The sequence below is a fragment of the Magnolia sinica genome, chromosome 7, assembly GCF_029962835.1.
Source record: "Magnolia sinica isolate HGM2019 chromosome 7, MsV1, whole genome shotgun sequence".
NCBI classification, from domain to species: Eukaryota; Viridiplantae; Streptophyta; class Magnoliopsida; order Magnoliales; family Magnoliaceae; genus Magnolia; species Magnolia sinica.
In genome coordinates, this window is record NC_080579.1 from 8,170,511 (window position 1) to 8,192,166 (window position 21,656).

The 21,656-nt window shown below is 41.3% G+C and overlaps 2 protein-coding genes across 2 annotated transcripts; one reads left to right on the plus strand and one right to left on the minus strand.

The window, feature by feature from the left end:
- The first annotated feature begins 9,654 nt into the window (after positions 1-9,654).
- LOC131250538 (putative disease resistance protein RGA3) lies at positions 9,655-12,630 on the plus strand. Its single transcript, XM_058250826.1, has one exon. The coding sequence runs from the start codon at positions 9,655-9,657 to the stop codon at positions 12,628-12,630; it is 2,976 nt and encodes a 991-aa protein (XP_058106809.1).
- A 2,283-nt stretch (positions 12,631-14,913) lies between these two features.
- On the minus strand, positions 14,914-19,158 carry LOC131250980 (G2/mitotic-specific cyclin S13-7-like). The gene is made up of 9 exons (XM_058251409.1): positions 18,873-19,158; positions 18,051-18,162; positions 17,911-17,955; positions 17,500-17,563; positions 17,067-17,405; positions 16,644-16,892; positions 16,178-16,336; positions 15,894-16,072; positions 14,914-15,324 (listed from the first exon to the last, which is right to left on the minus strand). The coding sequence occupies exons 1-9, from the start codon at positions 18,907-18,909 to the stop codon at positions 15,165-15,167; spliced, it is 1,344 nt and encodes a 447-aa protein (XP_058107392.1). The 5' UTR covers positions 18,910-19,158; the 3' UTR covers positions 14,914-15,164.
- Between the last annotated feature and the right edge of the window lie 2,498 nt (positions 19,159-21,656).

The following is a 21,656-nucleotide window of genomic DNA, read 5'->3' on the forward strand; positions in this document are numbered from 1 at the left end:
TTCTTGAAGGACTATGACTTCACCCTCCAACATCATCCAGGTAAAACTAATATAGTAGTAGATGCCTTAAGTCGTAAGTCGCAAGGAGTAGTCACTCACCCATGATTCAGCTGTGAAAGATGTTAGATATGTTGAAGGATTTTGATGTCCAATTGAATCCGCGAACGTCTATAGCTCATCTCTTTAACTTAGCCGTTCAACCCTCCTTAATTAGTAATGTTATAGAGGCTCAACAACAAGATTCGTGGCTGCAAGCTAAGGTAATAGAAGCTGAAGAAGGTAGTAAGTCGGAATGAAAAGTTGGTATCAATGGTGTATTAAGGTTCCAAGGAAGATTACGCGTACCAAAAATGGCTAAATTAATAAAGAAAATTATGGACGAGACACACCGCACTAAGGTCACAATCCACCCTAGGGTAAGAAAATATATTGCAATATGCATATACAATATTGGTAAAATAATATGAAGATGGAGATTGTTAATTATGTGGCCAAATATCTCACGTGTCAATAGGTGAAAGCAGAGAATCAGAAGCCGTCAACATTGTTACAGCCGTCGTCGATTGCCGAGTGGAAGTGGGAGCACATATACATGGACTTCATTATGAGATGGCCACAAACACGCAATAATCATGATGTAGTTAGGGTCATCAACAATCGATAAACTAAATCCGCACACTTTCTTCCTATACATGTTACTTATCTACTAGAGGAATTATGTAAGCTCTATATTAAAGAAATAATTAGACTGCATGGAATGTATGTATCTATCATATTTGATTAGGATTCCAGGTTCATGTGTCATTTTTTGGAGGAGTTTACAAAAGGTATTGGGAACCATTCTTGATTTCAACATTGTTTTCTACTCTCAGACTAGCAAGCAAACCGAACGAGTGAATCAGATATTTGAAGAGATGCCCTGAGCTTGTATGCTTGATTTCAAAGGTGTAGCTCACCTAAGATTTGGACATGCTTAAATTTTGGGATCATGCGCTAAAATGACCTTTGAAAATGGTTGGAGTGGATTTAATATATATATATGGGAAAAGGTACTATGCGCTGGAGCTCATGGGAACTTCCCATGAGGTCGAGCTGTGTGAACCCCACCATGATGAGTGTCGATCAACACTGTGCATTTTATGGGTACCCTTTAAATTATGGGATATCTCAAAAATCAGCCCCTATATGGAACTTAGGTGGGCCATACCATCTAAAATCATGTGAAGACATGCGTAAAACATATAAAAGCACTTGGTGGGGCCCACTTGAAATTTGGATGCGTCTGAAACTTGGTCTGAACCCTCATCCAAGTGGGACACACATAATGGATGGGCTGGATTTGCAAACCATATCTCTGTGGGCTCAAAAATTGATTATGAATGTTTTAATGGTGGGTAGCCCCTCTCAACTTCTGTATGTGGTTTGGCCGACAAAAGTCATGGATTGACTTGATTTTTGAGACCTAGGCTCACCATGGAATGGTGCATCTGACTGATGGAGTAGATGTTCGACAAGCATCATGGTGGGCCCCACACAGCTCGACCTCATGGCCTCATGGGAAGTTCCCATGAGCTCGAGCGCATAGTACCTTTTCCCTATATATATATATATATATATATATATATATATATATATATATATATATATATGTATATATATCAGTCAGAATCTTGCGACAAGTTGACCGTATCGCTTTCTAATTTTTTAGTGCTGCGTGATTTACCGGATTCTACTTGTACCTTGGCAAAAAGTAGCCATCTGCTTGCGTTGGATACCGCGCCTATTCTTGGATCATGTGGCATCTTTTTCCTCTGGTGGGTCCGTCACCTTTATTGACTTTGCCGGTCGCTCGCTCGCTCATGGGAGTGCATCGTGGTATGTACATGATCTTCGTAATTGGAATATTTGGAGATTCCAATCGATTAATCTGAACCGTTTACTGTGTTTGGATAACAAATTTTTTAAAGGATGCTATTAAAATTGATACTGAACAGATGGTTGAAGCGTTCTTTAACTTTTCCCCTCTAACATAGCCGTTTGGTTTCTAAACCGTGGATGGAATGGATAGGATTGAATGGTAAAAGGGGTGCTTTAAAAAATAAGCGATCCGTAATGGTCTCTGATAAAATAGATGAGTAAGATTGTCGATTGGACTTATTTATATGCAAACAATCTCAACCGCCATTTTATGAGGGGCTGATTGCATGCCTGCAATTGTCTGATTAGTATCATGCATTTTTGCTTCCTAACATATAGGATGTCCTTCAGAACTAACAGAAAACCCAGGCTGATCGATTGAACAGTCCTGAATGGCCCGGCCATTGGTCATAACATGCATGCAGGGCCCACGGTTTACCACTCCAGACCGGTGATCTGTTGAGGAAGCGCATTGCGGACTGTGCTTAGTAAACTCTGTGGGGTCCACCGTGATTTATGTATTTTATCTACTCTGTCCATCCATTTTAACAGATGATTTTAGGGCTTGAGCCTAAAACTGAACTATATCCAAATCTCGAGTGGACCACACCATAGGAAACAGTGTGAATTGAACATCTACGTTGAAAATTTCTCGGGGCGCAGAAGTTTTGGATCAAGCTTGTATTTGCGTTTTCCCCTCATCCATGTCTGTGTGATCTTATGAACAGGTTGGATGAGAAATAAACATCACTGTGGACCTAGAAAGCTTTCAACCGTGAAAGTCATTATTCCAACTGCTTCCAATGGTATGGTCCACTTGATCTTTGGGTATGCTTAAATTTTGGTCTCAACCCCTAAAATAAGATTAGAAAACATATGAACAGCGTGGATGAGAAATAAACATTCACGTTGGGCCCAACAGAGTTTACTCAGTACGATAAGGGCGTACTGAGTAACTCAGTACACAATCCGATTTCGTCTGTTGAGCCATGCTATGGATGGACCATGACCCGAAACTCTTTGATATTGTTCAATCGCAACTGACACAACCATCTGCACCATTGGCTTACAATCAGAGGCTTGCTATATTCCTTATACGAATGTTCTTAGTTGCCATTCATCTAATGGGCCGGGAACAGAATGGATTGCCTGATAAAAAGAGTGACTTAAAACAACAGGTGATCATGATCCATGATGGTCTCTAGCAAATGAATAGTGCAGATTGTTGATTAGACATTTATGTGCTGACAATCTCCATTGCCCATTATATAAGGTATTGGCTGGATTTATGGAAGTGTTTGATTAGTCTGATTTTGCCTTGGTAAGATGGTCCTAACATGTGATGCCATGGGTGTGCTGAGTCATGTTGTGGGTGGGCTAATGAATGTTTTTTTTCTTTCTTTTTTTTATTTAATAACCAAAATGGCTACATCGTATGGCCAAACACTTGAAGGGCCTGACTGGGTGGTCGGCTTAGAAGGGATTAGGTGGGATGGGATTCATCTGGTTATGTGCCAATTCCACTCATGCTTGGGAAGAATGGAAAAGCTTGGAATTACATTAAATGGAATTGCATTGGGTCCCGTGCCAATTTCACTTAACATTAGCAAGTTGTGTAGGTCCCACCATGATGTGTGGGCTATATCCACATTGTCCACCCATTTATCGATATTATTTTAGAGCATGGGCCAAAAAATCAGATAAATCCAAAGCTCAAGTGGACCCTACCATAGAAAGTAACGGGGATTGAATACTTACCATTGAAAACTTCTTTGGGGCCACGTAAGTTTTGAATTTGCCTCATTTTTAGGCTTATGCCATAAAATGAGGTTACAAAACAAATGAACGGTTTAGATATAACACATGTGTGTTATTCTCAGTAATTTCAAATAATGGTGAGTATATCCATTCAATGTACCATTGTATTACCAACAAAGCATGCCATTAAGGGCCTATTTAGGCGGTGGGATTAGAAGGGAGTAGGTGGGATGGGATTCAAAAAACATAATTATTACCCATGGCAGGGATTGTCCCCGTTGCCATGGGATAAGATATTAAGATTAATGCCCCTTTGTTGATAATACTGTGATACATTGAACGGATATACCCACCATTATTTGAAATTATTGAGAATAACACAGGAGTTATATCTAAATTATTCATTTGTTTTGTAACCTTATTTTATAGCATGGGCCTAAAAATGAGGTAAATCCAAAACTTATGTGGTCCCCAAAAAGTTTTCAATGGTAAGTATTCAATCCCCATTGTTTTCTATGGTAGGGTCCACTTGAGCATTAGATTTACCTGATTTTTTGGCCCATGCTCTAAAATAATATTGATAAATGGGTGGACGGTATAGATATAGCCCACACATCATGGTGGGACCTGCAACAACTTGCTAACATTCAATGAAATTAGTACAAGACCCAATGCAATTCTCTTTAATGTAATTTCAAGCTTTTCCATTCCTCCCAAACATGGAGTGGAATTGGCACGGACCAGATGAATCTGGTCCCACTTAATCCCTTCTATTCCCACCGCCCAAACAGAATCTGAAAGAAAGTGTTTCTAAAATATTTCTTACATGACGCGAGTGTCTTTTTTAATTTTTAAAGGGACAAAACTGCCCCTATCAAGGAGCGTGGCACCCCCTAGACCATTGAAGTGGGAGGGAAGCAGATTGCACATATGGGGTAAACACTGTGAGGCCCACTATAGTGTTAGTGAGAAATCTACCCTGTTTACATGTTTTGCCAAATCATTTTATGATATGAGCCCAAAAATGAGATAGATTGCAAGATCAAGTGGGCCACACAATAGAAAGCAATGGATTTTATACACCCATAGTTGAAACATTTATACACCCATAGTTGAAACATTCATGGACCTACAAAAGCTTTGGACCAGGCTAATATTTTTGTTCTTTCAGTTTATTGAAGTGGTAATGACCTTATGAACATTTGGGTCACTTTATTAACTAGTTGGATTGCATATAAACATCACATTGGAGCCCACTTGAGTTTTGGATCTATCTAATTTTTTGTGTCATATCTTAACATGATCTGACAAAATGGATGGATGGAGTGGATTTCTCACAAAAATCACAGTGAGCCCAACATAAATCATTTATCACAATGGATTTATGTATTAGAAGAAAATAGTTGACAGTGAACAGGCAATCGTTATTAGTTGATGGGTTTTATGGGCCATAAAGAGCTTGTATCAATGTGAGGTTAGTGTCTTCCCAAATGAGTGGTGGCTCACGAAAGGAATGAATGGATTCGATCTAAGACCAATGACCAATAGGTGGCCACAACGTACCTAAAGCTTCTCCCACACTCAATGTCCATGCAGGTGCTGGCCTCCAACTTGGGCTGAAAGTCGAGCAGGTTCAACCCGACCGACCCGACATTGGGTTGGGCTTGAGCATGATTTATCGGGTTCGGTCTCGGGCTTGGGCTATATAAACACTAACCCGATAAAACTTGGGTTGGGTTCGGGTTGAGGCCTCAGGTTGCCCGACCCAACCCAAACCTGATCGATATATAAGTTCCTTATAAATAATCGAGTGTGGATCGTCTGTGTAGAAGGCATGAGAAATTCCAATGCCATCAGGTTTCATGGGTCCACATCATTTCCGATGACTCGAGCTAATAAGATACGCCGAATTTCTCTCTCCAAAATAGATTGTATGCTACACAATGAAGCGGACTACGTAGTAACTCACTATGCTTAGCGTACTAAGTAAACTCTGTGAGGTCCACCATGATTTATGTATTTTTATCTTCTCCGTCCATCCATTTTCCCAGATAATTTTAGGGTTTGAACTCAAAAATGAAGCATATAAAATGCTTAAATGGGTCACACCACAGGAGCGAGTCAAATCGAACTTCTACCATTGAAATTTTCTTTGGGGCCACAAAAGTTTTGGATCAAGCTTATATTTGTGTTTTCCACTCATCCATGTCTTTATAATCTTATGAACAAGTTGAATGGCAAATAAACATCACTGTAGGGCCTAGAAAGGTTTCAATGGTGGAAATCATTCTCCCCACTGTTTCCTATAGTATGATCCAATTGATCTTTGGATATGCTTCAATTTTCGGCTCAACCCCTTAAATTATATGGAAAAATAGATGGAAGGTGTGGATAGACCATGTACATTCAAGGTGGGCCCAATTGAGTTTACTCAGTACAATAAGATAAGAGAGTACTGTGTACTCCGTATGCAATCCAATTTCATACACAACAAGACTTTTAAATTAGTTGTCTTATATTTTAGCTTGTTTGTTGAGGAAAAAAACAGAGAGAGAGAGAGAGAGAGAGAGAGAGAGAGAGAGAGAACTTTAAATACAAAAAATAAGATTTGTATTGAAAATATAACAGACTAATATAATAATGAAAATATTAGCATATATCCACCTGACCAGCCCGGCCAACCCGACCCAGCCTGCATGGGTTGGGCTTGGGTTGAGAACTCCCAACCTGAGGTTGGGTTGGGTTAGGATTGAGGTACAGGGACCTTGGGTTGGGCTAGAGTTGAGCACCAACCCGGCCCAACCCGCCCGACATTTAACCCTACCTCCAACCAAGGGCATTTTCGTCCATTGACTTTTCAAGTGAATGTGCAAGGGCCAAAAGAATAAGGTATTATAAAAAGAGGCCAAACACCTAAAAACAACGAGTGTGGATCCTCTGCCTCCCAGAGGCAAGAACTCCCTGCCTCCAGCGTTTTCATTGGTCAATGTCACTATAAGTGCCATGTCTCACTATAAGTGCCATGTCATCAGATTTTTTAAATATATTAAAAAAAGTACATTTAATAAGAAGTATAACGGAGACGTTACATGGAAGCAGTTTGCGTGCTGAGTAAATCAGTATGGCATGCGTACTGAGTAAAGTCTGTGGAGCCCACCGTCATTCGTGGATTGTATCAACTCCATCCATCTCTTTTATCATCTAATTTTAGGGTTTTACAACAAAAATTAATCATATCCAAAGATCAAGTAGACCACATCACCTAAAACAGTGTGAATTGAATTCTACCGTTGAAAAGTTGTTGGGGGCCACAAAAGTTTTATATCAAGATGATATTTGTTTTTTCCATTCATCCATGTCTTTGTGATCTTATGAACAGTTTGGATGAAAAACAAACATCATTGGGGGCTCAGAAACATTTCAATGGTGAAAATCAATACTTCCATTGTTTCCTTTGGTATGGTCTACTTGAGCTTTTAATATACTTCAGTTTTGGGCTTAACCCCTCAAATGATCTGAAAAAATGGATGGACGACGTAGATAAACCACGAGAATTCACAGTGGGGCCAACAAAGTTTAATCAGTATGATAAGACTTGGTACGCAATCCGATTTGACACGGGGACGCGGATTTCCTGCCAAAGCCTTTTGCAGTAAGATCCTACGTAAGGATTTCGGATGGGCCTACTGCGACGTTTGTGATAAATCCAACCCGTTCATCCATTTTCAGATATCATTTTAGGGCATAATGCCAAAACTAAGGTGTATACAAAACTCAAATGGGCCACATGAGAGGAAATAGTGGGGATTTAGTGTCCACCGTTGAAATATTTATATGGCTACAAAAGTTTTGCATCGCTCTAATATTTTGGTGTTTTCACTTCATCCTAGTAAAAATGACCTTATAAACAGTTTGGATGGCATATAAACATCAAGACGCCTAGGAAGGTTTCAACCGTAGGAATTTCTTTCTCCACTCTTTCATCTTGTATGGCCCGGTTGAGTTTTTTATCATTCTAATTTTTGGTTACATGTCTTAAAATGAGCTCTAAAAATGGATGAATGAATTGGAATTCTATTTAGAGCTCATTTTAAAACATGTAACCAAAAATTAGGATAATCAAAAACTCAACTAGGCCATACAAAATGAAACAGTGGAGAAAGAAATTCTTACAGTTGAAACCTTCCTATGTGTCTTGATGTTTATATGCCATCCAAACTGTTTATAAGGTCATTTTTACTAGGATGAAGTGAAAACACCAAAATATTAGACCGATGCAAAACTTTTGTGGCCATATAAATATTTCAATGGTAGACACTAAATCCCCATTGTTTCCTCTTGTGTGGCCCATTTGAGTTTTGTATACACCTTAGTTTTGGTATTATGTCCTAAAATGATATCTAAAAATGGATGAACGGATTGAATTTATCACAAATGTTGCAGTGGGCCCATCCGGAATCCTTGCGCAAGATCTTACTGCAAAAGGCTTTGGCAAGAAATATGCGTCCCCGTTAGACACGTAAAATCGGATTGCATACCGAGTCTTATTATACTGAGTAAACTCTGTTGGCCCCAATGTGAATTCATGTGGTTTATCCACACCATCCATCCATTTTTTTCAAATCATTTTAGGGGTTAAGCCCAAAACGAAGTATATCAAAAGTTCAAGTAGACCGTACCAAAGGAAACATTGGAAGTATTGATTTTCGCCATTGAAATGTTTCTAAGCCCCGATGATGTTTATTTTTCATCCAAACTGTTCATAAGATCACAAAGACAAGAATGAATGGAAAAAACAAATATCATCTTGATATAAAACTTCTGTGGGCCCCCAACAACTTTTCAACGGTAAAATTCAATTCACACTGTTTCAGGTGGTGTCGTCGACTTGATCTTTGGATATAATTAATTTTTGTTGTAAAACCCTAAAATTAGATGATAAAAGAGATTAATAGAGTTGATACAATGCACCACGAATGACGGTGGGCTCCACAGACTTTACTCAGTACGCTTACCATACTGATTTACTCAGCACGCCCAACCGCTTCCGTTTAACGTCTCCGTTATTGTACTTTTTTTTAATATATTTAAAAAAATGTGATGATTTGGCACTTATAGTAACGTTGACCAATGAAATCGCCGGAGGCAGGGAGTTCCTGCCTCCGGGAGGCAGAGGATCCCCACTCGAAAACAGCGTACCATGGGTCATGCAGGGCTAGTAGTCTCGACAACCATTAGCTTGCAGACAAAGGGTTGAGAATATCCGATTGGAGATTTTTATTTTTTTTCATTTTTATTTTTGGTATGTAGACACCGTCAGAATACTAGTCCAGATGGTCTGAGCATTCTTTGCTTCTCTACCTCCCAACCTGATACCATTATATATATTTCCATGCCTGCCAGAGTTCTCTCACACACATCAAATCCCTCCCTTCTTCCCGTCCATACATCCCAAAAGGAGAAATCAAGAAACAAAATCCCTCCCTTCATTCTATCCATACGTCTCAAAAAGAGAAAGCAAGAACCAAAATCCCTCCCTTCATCCCATCCATACATCCCAAAAGAGAAAGCAAGAACCAAAATCCCTCCCTTCATCCCATCCAGACATCCCAAAAGGAAACAGCAGTAACCAAAATCCATCCCTCTTCCCATCCATACATCCCAAGAGAAAAAGCAAGAACCAAAATCCCTCCCATCATCCCATCCAGACATCCCAAAAGGAGAAAGCAAGAACCAAAATCCATCCCTTCATTCCATCCGGGTGACATCCCAAAAAGAGAAAGCAAAAAACCAAAATCCCTCCCTTCTTCCCATCCATACATCCCAAAAGAGAAAGCAAGAACCAAAATCTCTCCCTTCATCCCATACATCCCAAAAGGAGAAAGCAAAAACCAAAATCCATCCCAAAAGTAGAAATCAAGAACCAAAATCCCTCCCTTCTTCCCATCCATACATCCCAAAATTAGAAAGAAAAAAAAAATGGTTAATTCACTGGTCTCATTCGCAATAGAAAAATTGGGCAAAGTTCTTGAAGATGAGGTGGCTTCACTGCTTGGTGTCACCAAAGAGCTCAGAAAGCTTTCCAGTGCATTCACCTCCATCAAGGCCGTCCTTGAAGATGCCGAGACTCGACATCTGAAAGAACAATCCGTGAAAGATTGGCTAAAGAAGCTCAAAGATGTGGCTTATGACATCGATGACATACTAGACGATTGTACGACGGAATCCCTCCCATCACAAGACGATGAAGGTGATGAATCTCTTTCTTGCAATAAAAAGGTGCAGAACTTCCTTTCACCTTTTTCTTGTTTCGGTCACGTTGCATTTCGCCATAAACTTGCGAACAGAATAAAGGATACATGGGAAAGGTTAGAAGAGATTGACAGCGAAAAGAACAGATTTCAATTTAAAATTGGTAATGCAGAGAGAACGGATGAAATCGAAGGGCGAGAAACAGGCTCCCAAGTAGACGAATCAGCCACTGTTGGAAGGGGTGGTGATAAAAATGAAATATTGAGGATGTTGCTAAATGAAACTAGTGATGTGGTAAACGAGGTGCCAATCGTCATTTCTATCGTTGGAATGGGGGGATTGGGCAAGACCACCCTTGCTCAACTCGCCTACAATGATGATGAAGTCAAGAGGCATTTCCCTGTGAAAATGTGGGTATGTGTTTCCGACGATTTTGATGTGAAACGGATTACAAAATTAATGATAGAATCTGCCACAAAGTCTCCTTGTAATCTTGAAGGCTTGGACCCGTTCCAAAGTTGCCTCCGTCATGAAATCTTGCATGGAAAGCGATTCTTGCTTGTTCTCGACGACGTTTGGAGCAATGACAGCGAGAAGTGGGACAAACTGAGAGTTCCCTTTCAAGCTGGTGCACCTGGGAGCCGAATCATCGTGACCACTCGTTCAGAAGATGTTGCATCGACGATGGGAAGCTCTTACATACACAAACTTCTGGCCTTATCTGATGAAGCATGCTGGTCATTGTTCAACTGCAGAGCGCTCGAGCATCGGAGTGCAGAAGAGCGTTTGGAGCTAGAAGCGATTGGAAGGGAAATTGTAAAGAAGTGTGGAGGGGTGCCTCTCGCAGCAAAGACAATAGGGAGTGCCATGCGCCTGAGAAGGACAAGAACGGAGTGGGAGGATGTCTTGGGTAGCGAGATATGGAACTCAGAAGGCATTTTACCAGCTTTGTGGCTAAGCTACCAAGACTTGCCTCCTGCTTTGAAACAGTGCTTCGTGTATTGCTCTGTTTTTCCGAAAGATTGGGAGATAGAGAAGGATATGATAGTCAAGTTATGGGCAGCACAAGGTTTCATCCGTTCTGAGGAAGGTGGAGAGATCGAGAAGATTGGTGGGCGGTATTTTGATGATTTATTAAGACGCTCGTTGCTCCAAGATGCAGAACTCGACAGATACAAGAACATAGTCAGATGCAAGATGCATGATTTAGTTCATGATCTTGCACAATTTGTTTCAGGAAGTGACTGTTCAACGGTGGAGATCAGAAAACAAGCCTCTTCGAACCTAAACAATATCCGCCATTCTTTTCTAATTTTCACTAATGAAGCTGATGAAGTGGCTTCCATTTCGGCCACCTTATATAAGGCCCAAAAGTTGCGGACGTTGCTACGAGACCCAAGAATCTCCAGTGTTCCACGGAATTTATTTCATCATTTGAGATACCTTAGGGCATTGGACTTGAGTCAGTCACGCAGTCAGAACTTGTCTGGAACAATAGGACAGTTGAAACACCTGAGATATCTTGATTTATCTGGCATAGACATAGTGGAGCTGCCAGAGGAGGTGAGTAATTGCAGAAATTTACAGACCTTGAGACTCGGTGACTGTGGAAAGCTAGAAAAACTTCCCAGAGGGTTGAGAAAAATGAATAGCCTGAGACATCTAGAAATACAAGGCACTTACGGGCTGAAGTACTTACCGGAGGGTATAGGGAGATTAACTGGCCTTCGGACATTATCAGATTTCACTGTGGGAGGTGGTGACGAAGGATGTAATTGCAGAGAACTGAAATACCTCAATCATCTTCAAGGAAGTCTTCGAATTAAAAACGTGGAAAAAGTCAGGAGCAGGGACGAAGCTAGGGAGGCAGAACTGGATAAGAAGCAGCACCTTCATGCTCTAACCTTGGAATACGGATATGGTGAACGATTGGATGATGACGAAGATGTGCTTGAAATCCTCAAGCCCCACACAAACTTGAAAGAGTTTATAATATGGTTTTATGAAGGTTCCAAGCTTCCCAAGTGGATAGAGGATCCGGTGTTCTCTAATCTAGTCAACGTGGAACTCAAGTACTGTGGCAAGTGTAAACAACTGCCAGGTCTTGGGAAACTACCTTACCTTAAATATCTTGAAGTAAAGTTAATGAAGGAGGTGAGATACGTGGGTGGCGAGTTTAGTGGGGATGCTAACAATGATGGCAGTGGTGGTGTTGTCTCATTCCCCAAGCTGGAGACCCTCTTCTTCTTCAACATGCCAAATTGGGAGGAGTGGGAATTGAGAGAGGGAGATGGACAGGTGATGCCATCGCTTGTAGAATTAAGAGTAAAGTGGTGCCGGAAGATGAAGGCGTTGCCCCACAACCTTCCACCTTTCCTCCAGAGGCTGAGTTTAGGCATAAGTAATGATGGGATGTCATCAGAAGCACCCTTACCCATCTTCCCCAACCTTAACCATTTGGAGATTTTTGGTGATGATGAGATGACATCACTACCTGGTGGTTGGTTGGGACAACTTAAAGCCCTCCAAACTCTGGAAATCTACAATTGTAACCGGATGGAGTCTCTACCAGAGGAGTTGCAACACCTCACCAAGCTTCAACAATTGACGATTTTTTCCTGTCGAGTTTTAAAAGAGCGATATGGAGATGGAGGAGAGGATCGGGACAAGATTGCCAACATCCCAAGTATCCAAATTTGGTGATTTCGGTGATTCACCCAATAAGAGGAGGTGACGAGGAAATAAACGACAGCTTTTCTTTTTCTTTTGTTTGTAGGAATTGGGTTGCTTATGTGTATAACTGCTCTACTTTTTTATTTGTTTCGGAGGTCAGGTTCTTTGCCCCCCTCCATCCCATGTAATTTTTATTCAGTACGGATAGTTTGTGTTGAAGGCACTGGAAATTGCAGTGCCGTCCCTTGTCATTGTTCCACATCATTTCTTTTAAGGTGTGGAATTTTTCTGGATTCCAACATGATTTTTGTGTTAGATCGTCTAGCAATTTTTTTCAGGTAATTCTAGGGAAATGAGCTCAAAACTGAGGTATATCCAAAGATCAAGTGGATCACACCATAATAAAGTAGTGGGAATTGAACAAACTACCGTTCAAAATTTCCTAGATCGAACGATGAGGCTTATTTTCCATCTGACCCATTCATAAGATCACACATACCAGGATAAAGTTAAAATACAAAATCAGCTTGATCAAAGCCTTCCATGGCCCTGGCAAGTTTTCAATGGTAGCATCAATTCTCCTACTATCTTCAGTGGTGTGGTCCGCTTTAGCTTTCAATCTGTATTATTTTTAGGTTTAAATCCTATAATGATCCAAAACAATGAATGGACGGTGTGGATATAATAAATACATTATTGCCACGCCATATGCATAGTCACGGCCAGTTTTCAATTGGGTTAAACCATCCTTTTTTCCTAGCCATGGTTTTGGGATGAGAATGATTTCCTGGCAAAAGTGATTCTTTTGAATTAGGGAAAAAAAAAAAAAATCTATAATGGCCCCAACAAATAGATGAACCAAATTTTTTTAACTGTCATATGTATAAAATAAAATTTTCTTTTTCTTTTTCTTTTTTTTTTTAAAAAAAAGGAACCTCATTGTTGATTTCGGATAACCCAATCAAGAAAATTAGAAGGGGCCACCTTAAGAAAGAAACAAAGGAAAGAAAAGGAAAATCTGATCATCTTCCTCGAGAAACCCAGCCCTATTCTGTTATGTTGGACCACACCGTCATGATCTCTTGCTATGCAAATCAGGGCGATCCACTCATTGGAAGACTTGGTGTGTGCTGGTATGGCCCACTTTTTTCACGGATTGGGCATTTGCAATAGACCACAACTGACATTATTTCTTAAGAAGATCTAATATCAGGTGGACCAGTCTGCCATATGCAGAGTCGGATTGGGCATTTGCAATGGACCACAACTGACATTATTTTTTTCTGTAATGGTGGGGCCCGCCAAACGAGCGTTCCAGATCTTCCACACTTCAGCGACGTTCTCTCTCCATGGGAACTCGTGGGTAGGGAGGTAGAGAGGTAGAGAAACACATTTCCATACACCTAGTTGCAGCATTTGAACTCCTCCTTGGCATCCATATCGCCTATCGTGGCCGTCCATTAGGTCCCGTCCGTACAATACACCTTAATAATAGTGCTGATCCAAATATCGTGGCCGGCCATTTAGGTCCCGTCCATGAGATCGTTCGTTTTTCTTTTGTTTTTTTTTTAAAGGTTTTTCACTCTTAAAGAAAACTGCACCTACAACCATTTCCTTCCCGCCAACCTGTCACATTTGTAGATTATCCATGTAAACGGTGGGCCACACCACCATGAGTACAAAAATCAGGCTTATCCAATTGATGAGGAGGACACAATGTCAAAAAATCCGGGCCAGGGATGCATTTAATTCGCTCCCTCAAAAATCAATGGATATGAGTAGTGAATTCAGTGAGGCCCACGATTGTGTATGTGTTTAATCCAAGGCTTATCCATTCGTTTTGCCGGCTCATTTTAGGCCATGAACCCAAATCCAAGTGGCTCACCCCCCATTACTAATACAAAGAGAAACAGAAACTGAAGCTGTTTTCCACTTTCATTGAAAAACAGGACCAGCTCCACTCATCAGGTGGCAAAAATATATCAAAGTGTGGTCCACCTGATGAATGGACCAGCCCCGTTATTGGATCTAGGCATACAACCAAGTAATTTCTGATTGAATTTTATGAACAAAGAGATAATATAGAAGAACCACTTCAGAATCTCATCTGAATTTTGAAGCAGTTTCCACATTCTTTGAAACAGGACTGCCCTGTCCATACATCAGGTAGCAACATCATCAAATAGAACATGCCTTTCAATAAAAAAATTGGATAAGCCTGATTTATGAGCAAAGAAAGAATTTCATGAGCAAAAAAAGAATAATTTCTTACACAGCCTTTCAATAAAAAAATAAAAAACAGAACATACTTAACAGACCATTCATTCCCAATTGAAATTTGAAGCTGTTTCTGCACATTCTTAAACATGTCATAAACACACCACTCCTGAGGAAAGAGTTACTAATAGAGAGATATCATCAGAGAGATGAATCTTCACTCCAAAAAACAAAACTCTACTTCAATCAGAGATGATAAATCAAATGGAAAAAACATAAACACACCCGCACCCAGTGGTCAGTGGCTGTACATGCTTGGGGAAAACACAACCCAAACCAGTCAGCAGTCAGGTGGAGGCAGCGTCCTTCGACTCCTCTGAGAATTTCGATGACGGAGGGAGTAAAGCGACAGCTCCACGTAGAGGATTAGAGTACTTCCGGTGGACTGCCTTCAGCTTACCATCCGCTGCAGAAGAATGGAAGTTCACCAAGAGCTTTGTGCAGTCCCTGAGAATCAAGAACAGCATAATTACACAATGTTAGTGACTACCTTCAAACATGAGTCAATGTGTGTGGGATAGCCACAAGTGTGGCCCACCACGATTAAATGGGACCCCATTTTAGAATAGGCAGATGACACTGCATTCAGATGACTGGATCCTACCATTGATTTTTTTAGCCCTTGTGGGGCCCAACTGAAATGACTGGACCTCACCCACTTGCATACGATTAGTTTAGAATAGGCGACCACATTCTGCATTCAGATGACTGGATCCTACCATTGATTTTTTAGCCCTTGTGGGCCCCACTGGTTAGGTCTGATCATCAGTTTAACCTCACCATTTGCTTAAAATAAGCAGAAGCGGACACAGACAACCCCATTCCGCATTCAAATTAGCCCACCCAGATGACTGGACCCACCTCGATATTTTTCAGCCACAAACGTGGGGCCCAACTTGTGAACTGATCTCGAGCCACATTGGCCCGATCTCTCACTCACACACCCCACATTGGCTCATGTAGCTCAATCAGCAAAACTCTCTACACAAGGAAAAAGGGCAAGCAAAGCAGCTTACACAAGCTGTGTCTCGGCAAACCCAGTGTATCGCTTGAGCGTCTCGTTCCAGAGGGGACTCTTCTGTAAGGTGCATCGTGCCGCATACACCGCAGAAGCCGCAATCATCGATGGGCAACGCATTATCATGCAATACTGTGTAAGAGCTAACTCAGCGAAAAAGAAAACCATATGTTCCATCTGCAATTTAGAGGGAAGTGAGGAGAAAGAAAAAGTTCATGAGATCCTGACCATTGAAGATAGAGATCAATTCAGAAACAGAAACAAAATAAATTCAGTATTTACCTCTTTATCAGATAGAGCAGCCTTCAAAAACCGCACGAGGAATACATACGGTGTGGGGACCGTTAAGCTCCATTCGAGCTTGTTCAGCATTTTTTTCTCCATCACCAATATCTGTTCTCTGCTATAAGCCCTGTCCGATATGCAGATGAAGTCGTTGATCTGCAAATTACCATCCGATCCATTAATTGGAAATCAAAATCTAACATGAATACTTGTATATATTATTCAATCGAACATTTGCTCAGCCCCAACAAGCTGAACATGTGGTGGAACCCATTGGGTGGTGGATCTGCAAATTACCGCCCGATCGAACATTTGCTCAGCCCCAACAAACCGAACATGTGGGACCCACACCTTTTTATCCAATTTGTTTTTATATGGTGAGGCCCATTTTTCTGGCAGTGGACACATGAATCTCTCTCCTTAACGAAGCTGAATCATCAATCAAGATATAAAAATGTAGTACCTCTGGAGCCCAAATCTCCTCATATTTGCAAGCAATGAGCATGGCAGTTATGCCTACTAACTGTAATTCCTTCCTCAGCACTGCTTTCATTGAGAGGTATCGATCAACGATATGGATTGTAAGATAAAGGGTCTCCGGCATGAGTTCGAATTTGTTATGGACTTCAATCAGCCAGTCTGTGAGGATTGATCTCATCTTGCTGTTGATCTCAACCTGCGACCCCATGTAATCGTGGACCACGCTGTCTTTCTGCATCATGGATTTTTCAGTACATTCATTAGTTCAAAGAGAAGATTAGATATAGAGATGGAGATAGATTCAGATCATTCATCAGGTGGACCCCAGGTGTGCCATTGCACACATATGCAACTGGGCCCATTGATGAACAGTCCAGATTTAGTACAGCCATTGATGAAACAATACCTCTGCAAGCCTGTAAAATTTGTAGATGTCTTCGACATAATCAACTACCGCCAGCTGATCCTCTGAGTCCACTGCATCAATGTCATGAACAGATTCTGCCAGCCCGCAGGCGAACTTGCTTCGAGCAGTGAGGACTGAACTAAGACTCTCCACACTCTTCTTGGACGAAGTGCGACTTGAAATTCCACGACTGACTGATTTCTCCTTGCTTTCTTCCTCTTCTGTGTCAGGGCTGATTTCAATAACCATCTCAGGTTTTGGCTTTATGGTAACCTTTGGTTTAGCTGCCTTCGTACCATCCTTCCCTCCAACAGCCCCATCGACAGCAGCTATTGATTTCTGCACAATTACACTACGGTTAGTGATGGGAAACCATATTTCAGATTCTGACTTTTCGTTTTTCAAATTCAAATAAAAGAAAAACATCAATTACATTATTAGCTGCAGCCCCCACAGCCCCTGTTTGGGCTTTTGCAAGAAGCTGAGCACCGAAACTCCTGCAGACGGAAGCAAAACAGTACGTTAGAAGACCGGAAAGCGAAGGAAATGTTGGAATCAGCAGTACAGGAGTGGTTCGACTTTGGGTAAATCCAAGCAGTTGATTTGGTAGAGATGGAATAGGATAAATAGACCATGCCCCACAATCTCCTTCCCTCGAGAAATCAAACGGTTAGAATCACCCAACCACAATATGTGGATCGCCAAAAGTCGGCCCACCTGTACAGTTTCAATGGCCCACAAAATTTATAATAGATGATGTCCCATATCATCAAAGTGGGCCCCACATGTGCCATTGATTGATCCAAACAAAATGAACATTGTATGGAGAGTCCTTTTAATCGACCTTGTTATGGGGCGAGAGATATTCTGTTGCTGTTGCTGCGGCTTCCTAATCAATATGAAAGAATAGAAACAAAATCATTAAAAGATACAGAAAACCTCAATAAAAGAAAGGCTCAGATATAGGAGAACAGCATCAATTACCCTTCTACGCCTCCTCGGACATTAACCAAATTTCCAATATCTCCCAGGGCCTTCCTGTTATTCCCTTCACCTGCAACAGGCTTCTGCTTTACGCCCAGAGCAGCTGGTCCACCTGCAGAATTTCATGAGAGAAACAATTTATAATTAAGAGAAAACCGTGAAAAATTCGAAAGAAGAGAGAAAGAAGAAGATCCATTGAAGAACAGATCTGAGAGGGAGATAACCATATAGTAGAGAACCAAAAGAAGAAGAAAATTCAAAGAAGAAATGAAACGACAATAAAGAAAAGATACCCCAACACCATCGGAACCCCTGATGAGAGAGAGAGAGAGAGAGAGAGAGAGAGAGAGAGAGAGAGAGAGAGAGAGAGAGCTGAAAGAAGAAAGGGAACCCCAAAAAGAAGAAAGTAATAAAAACATCAGATCTCAGAGAAAAAACAACAAACACAAAATGCTAAAAGCAATCAAACGCACAGAAAGAAAGCAATAAAGATGAAAACCCGTCAAAGAGAAAATGAGAAAGAAATCTAAATCCACCAGCCAAAGAAAAACGCAAAGAAGCAATCTAACATCCATTGAAGAAACCCAGACGAAAGAAAATCCATCAAAAACCCATCGAAGACCCCAGAAGGGAAACTCAAAAATCCAATCACACTCAAAAAAAAAAAAAAAATTTAAAAAAAAAAATTTTTTAAAAAAAGAAAAGAAAAGAAAAGAAAAAACTCAACCAAAAAAAAAAATTCCATCAAAGTAAAAACCCAACAATTTCTTTTCAGCGAAAAGATCAAAGACAGATGCGTTTTTAGAAGAGCAACCCGATTACCTCTTGGTTGTTGAGGAACTATTGGCCTTGATGCCATCTCTTCTCCTTCCTGATTCTGCCGAAACACGATGGCACCAAGGCTCGAGATCACCGACGATAGAAAGACCTGGAAGCGGCCGTTCTGCGTCTCCACGTCGGTATTTGAATTCGCCACCGCGATCAAAGATCAACGGAAGAGATTAGAATGGAAAGAGATCCTTCTTCAATCCTCTTTTCTTCTTCTCTTCTCCTCTCTCTGCCTCAGATTTTCTTTCTCTGCTCTCTGTTTTCTTTGTTTGTGAAATGAAAAGAGAACGGGAGCTTTCCCTTTATTTAAGTTCGGGGATGAAGAGGCGCCTTCGCCAACGGTCGAATTTTTCAGTCGGACTATTGGCCGTTGGATCTTTTTAATCCAACGGTCGGAAGTGGGGGTTATGGGAAGGCTTTGGGGTAAAAAGTTAAAAACAGATTCGTAGCCGTTGCGGTGATTTTGAATGAAATAAGGAAATTTCTCGGCGTCTCGGGAGAAGTTTAAATTCTCGTCACGTACAAGCTTGAGAGAGATTCTCAAGTGTCACCAAAATATCGCGATAAGTTTCTAGTTATATCGCGATAAATTTGTAAAAAACCGGGAGAGGCCCTCCATCTCGTGACTACCGGCACTTTTTTCGTGAGGGCTTTCCTTCGCCACACGCGTGCTAACGTCGCACACTTGTTGTGATCTTTGGGGCTTTAATCAGGTGGGACCCACATGAACATGGCCTGCAAGAAAATCCTACCGCCCCAGCTGTCATCCTGGGTCACGTCTGTGTTGAATTTTGACCGTTGGTCATATTTTTTTTGAACCTTCTATTTTACCACACGTGTAGGGACCATCCCAACCGTATATATTATGGTACATATTCATCAATAGGACATTTCAAAGTGGGCCCGCTTGATGAATGACCTGGATTTCACACACTTGGGCGACATTGGCACAACTGTGCTGCTGTGCTGCAATAAAAACCTTCAAATCTATAGAAGGGAGCACAAAAAGGTTTTAATGGTGGATATTCAGTCCCTACTGTGTGGTCCATTTGAGATTTGGATCTATTTTATTTTTGGGACCATACCCTAAAATGAGCTGAAAAAACTGGTGGACAGCGTGGATATACAACACATACATCGAGATGGGCCCCATGTCAGAGAAACTGATCCGCTCTCCTTCTAGAGGGGACTCCGCAACAGCGCCGACGTGGCACACGTGTTGGTGATGGATGGGGTCATTTCATCTTGGCATAATCCACCGCTGTATGAGGTCTGGCCTGCTAATAAAGTGGGCCACGTGCATGTTGAATGTGTACCCTCTTCGAATTTTATCAGCCGTTCATTTTTATAGTCGTGACCCCACATGCTAACCAGACCAACCTGACTTCCTAGCCACAGCACATAGACAGCTGGGTTCTGATGAAACGCCCCAATCTCACAAATGTTTGGTTGCTAGTGTTGTTGAGAAACTGATCACTGACGGCGTTTTTAGCCGTTGGATGCATAAGATGGGGAAGAAAAACACCATGTACTGTAGGGAGTGGTGCAGGCGCTTGTAGGTCATCAATTCTCAGAGTTGTTAGCATATGACTTCCGGCCCAGCATCTGATGAAACGGTCATAAGATCCAAAAACCATGCATCTGATTGAGGATGCGGATTGGTATGTGTTGTATCCATGCCACCAATCCGTTTTATCCATGCCGTCCATCCATTTTGCCAAATCATTTTAGAGCATGAACACAAATTTGAGTCGGATCCAAGGCTCAAGTGGACCACACAGAGGGGATTGAACACTCACCATTAAAAACTTCTTGGGAGCCGTAGAAGTTTTACTAAAGCTGATATTTTTGTTTTCCTTTCATCTAGGTCAATGCGACCTTATGAACAGGTTGGATGGGAAATAAACAGCACGATGGGCCCTATGAAGGTTTCAATGGTGATCACAACTGCTTCCCACGGTGTGGTCCATTTAAGCCTTGGATCTGCCTCTTTTTTGGATTCATGGCCTAAATGTGGCAAAATGGATGGACGGCATGGATAAAAATACATACATCACAGTGGGCCTCACAGAGCCCCTCTAATCAGGGGAAAGACAATCAGCTTCCTTTGATAGACCTTAACATCGGTGGGGGCCACCGTGCAAAAGCTGAAACCTGATCATTTGACAGTTACGATACTCCATTCGGGCCGCGAGTGGTGATGGTGGGGCACACATTTTATCCCCACTAGATAAACATCAATGCCAGGCATTTGCCTGGACGTTACAGGCACCGTCCTTCACAAACAAACAAATCAATCTCTGCATTGACCCTGTTTTTGTTTCGGGTTTTAGATCACCAAAGCCTTCTCCTGAAACTGATTTCACTGTCAATTCAACATCCGATCCAAAATACCATCTTGAGAGCATTTGTAAGAATGGAAGCATTTGTAAGAACAGCACCACATTCAATTATTAGATGGGAATGTACTCTGTAGATCTGTGGTCATCTTCTTCATACAGAGATGTCGATGGATGCTATTACGGCCGCTGCTGATCGCGGGTGTTTACAGAAATTGCTGCACACATCCGATAAGACGAGATCAAAGCATGACAGCAATTTCTTCAATTGAGTTCCAATGGAAGGCAATGCCGGCGACTTTGTATTTCAAGTGATTAATTTCACAATTGACTACATGATTTACCAAAAATGCTGTTAACGGTATTTTACTCAAGATATACACAAATTCAACTGTATTCATGCACAAACATGTGTATCTCTGTCAAAGGACCAGTAGTA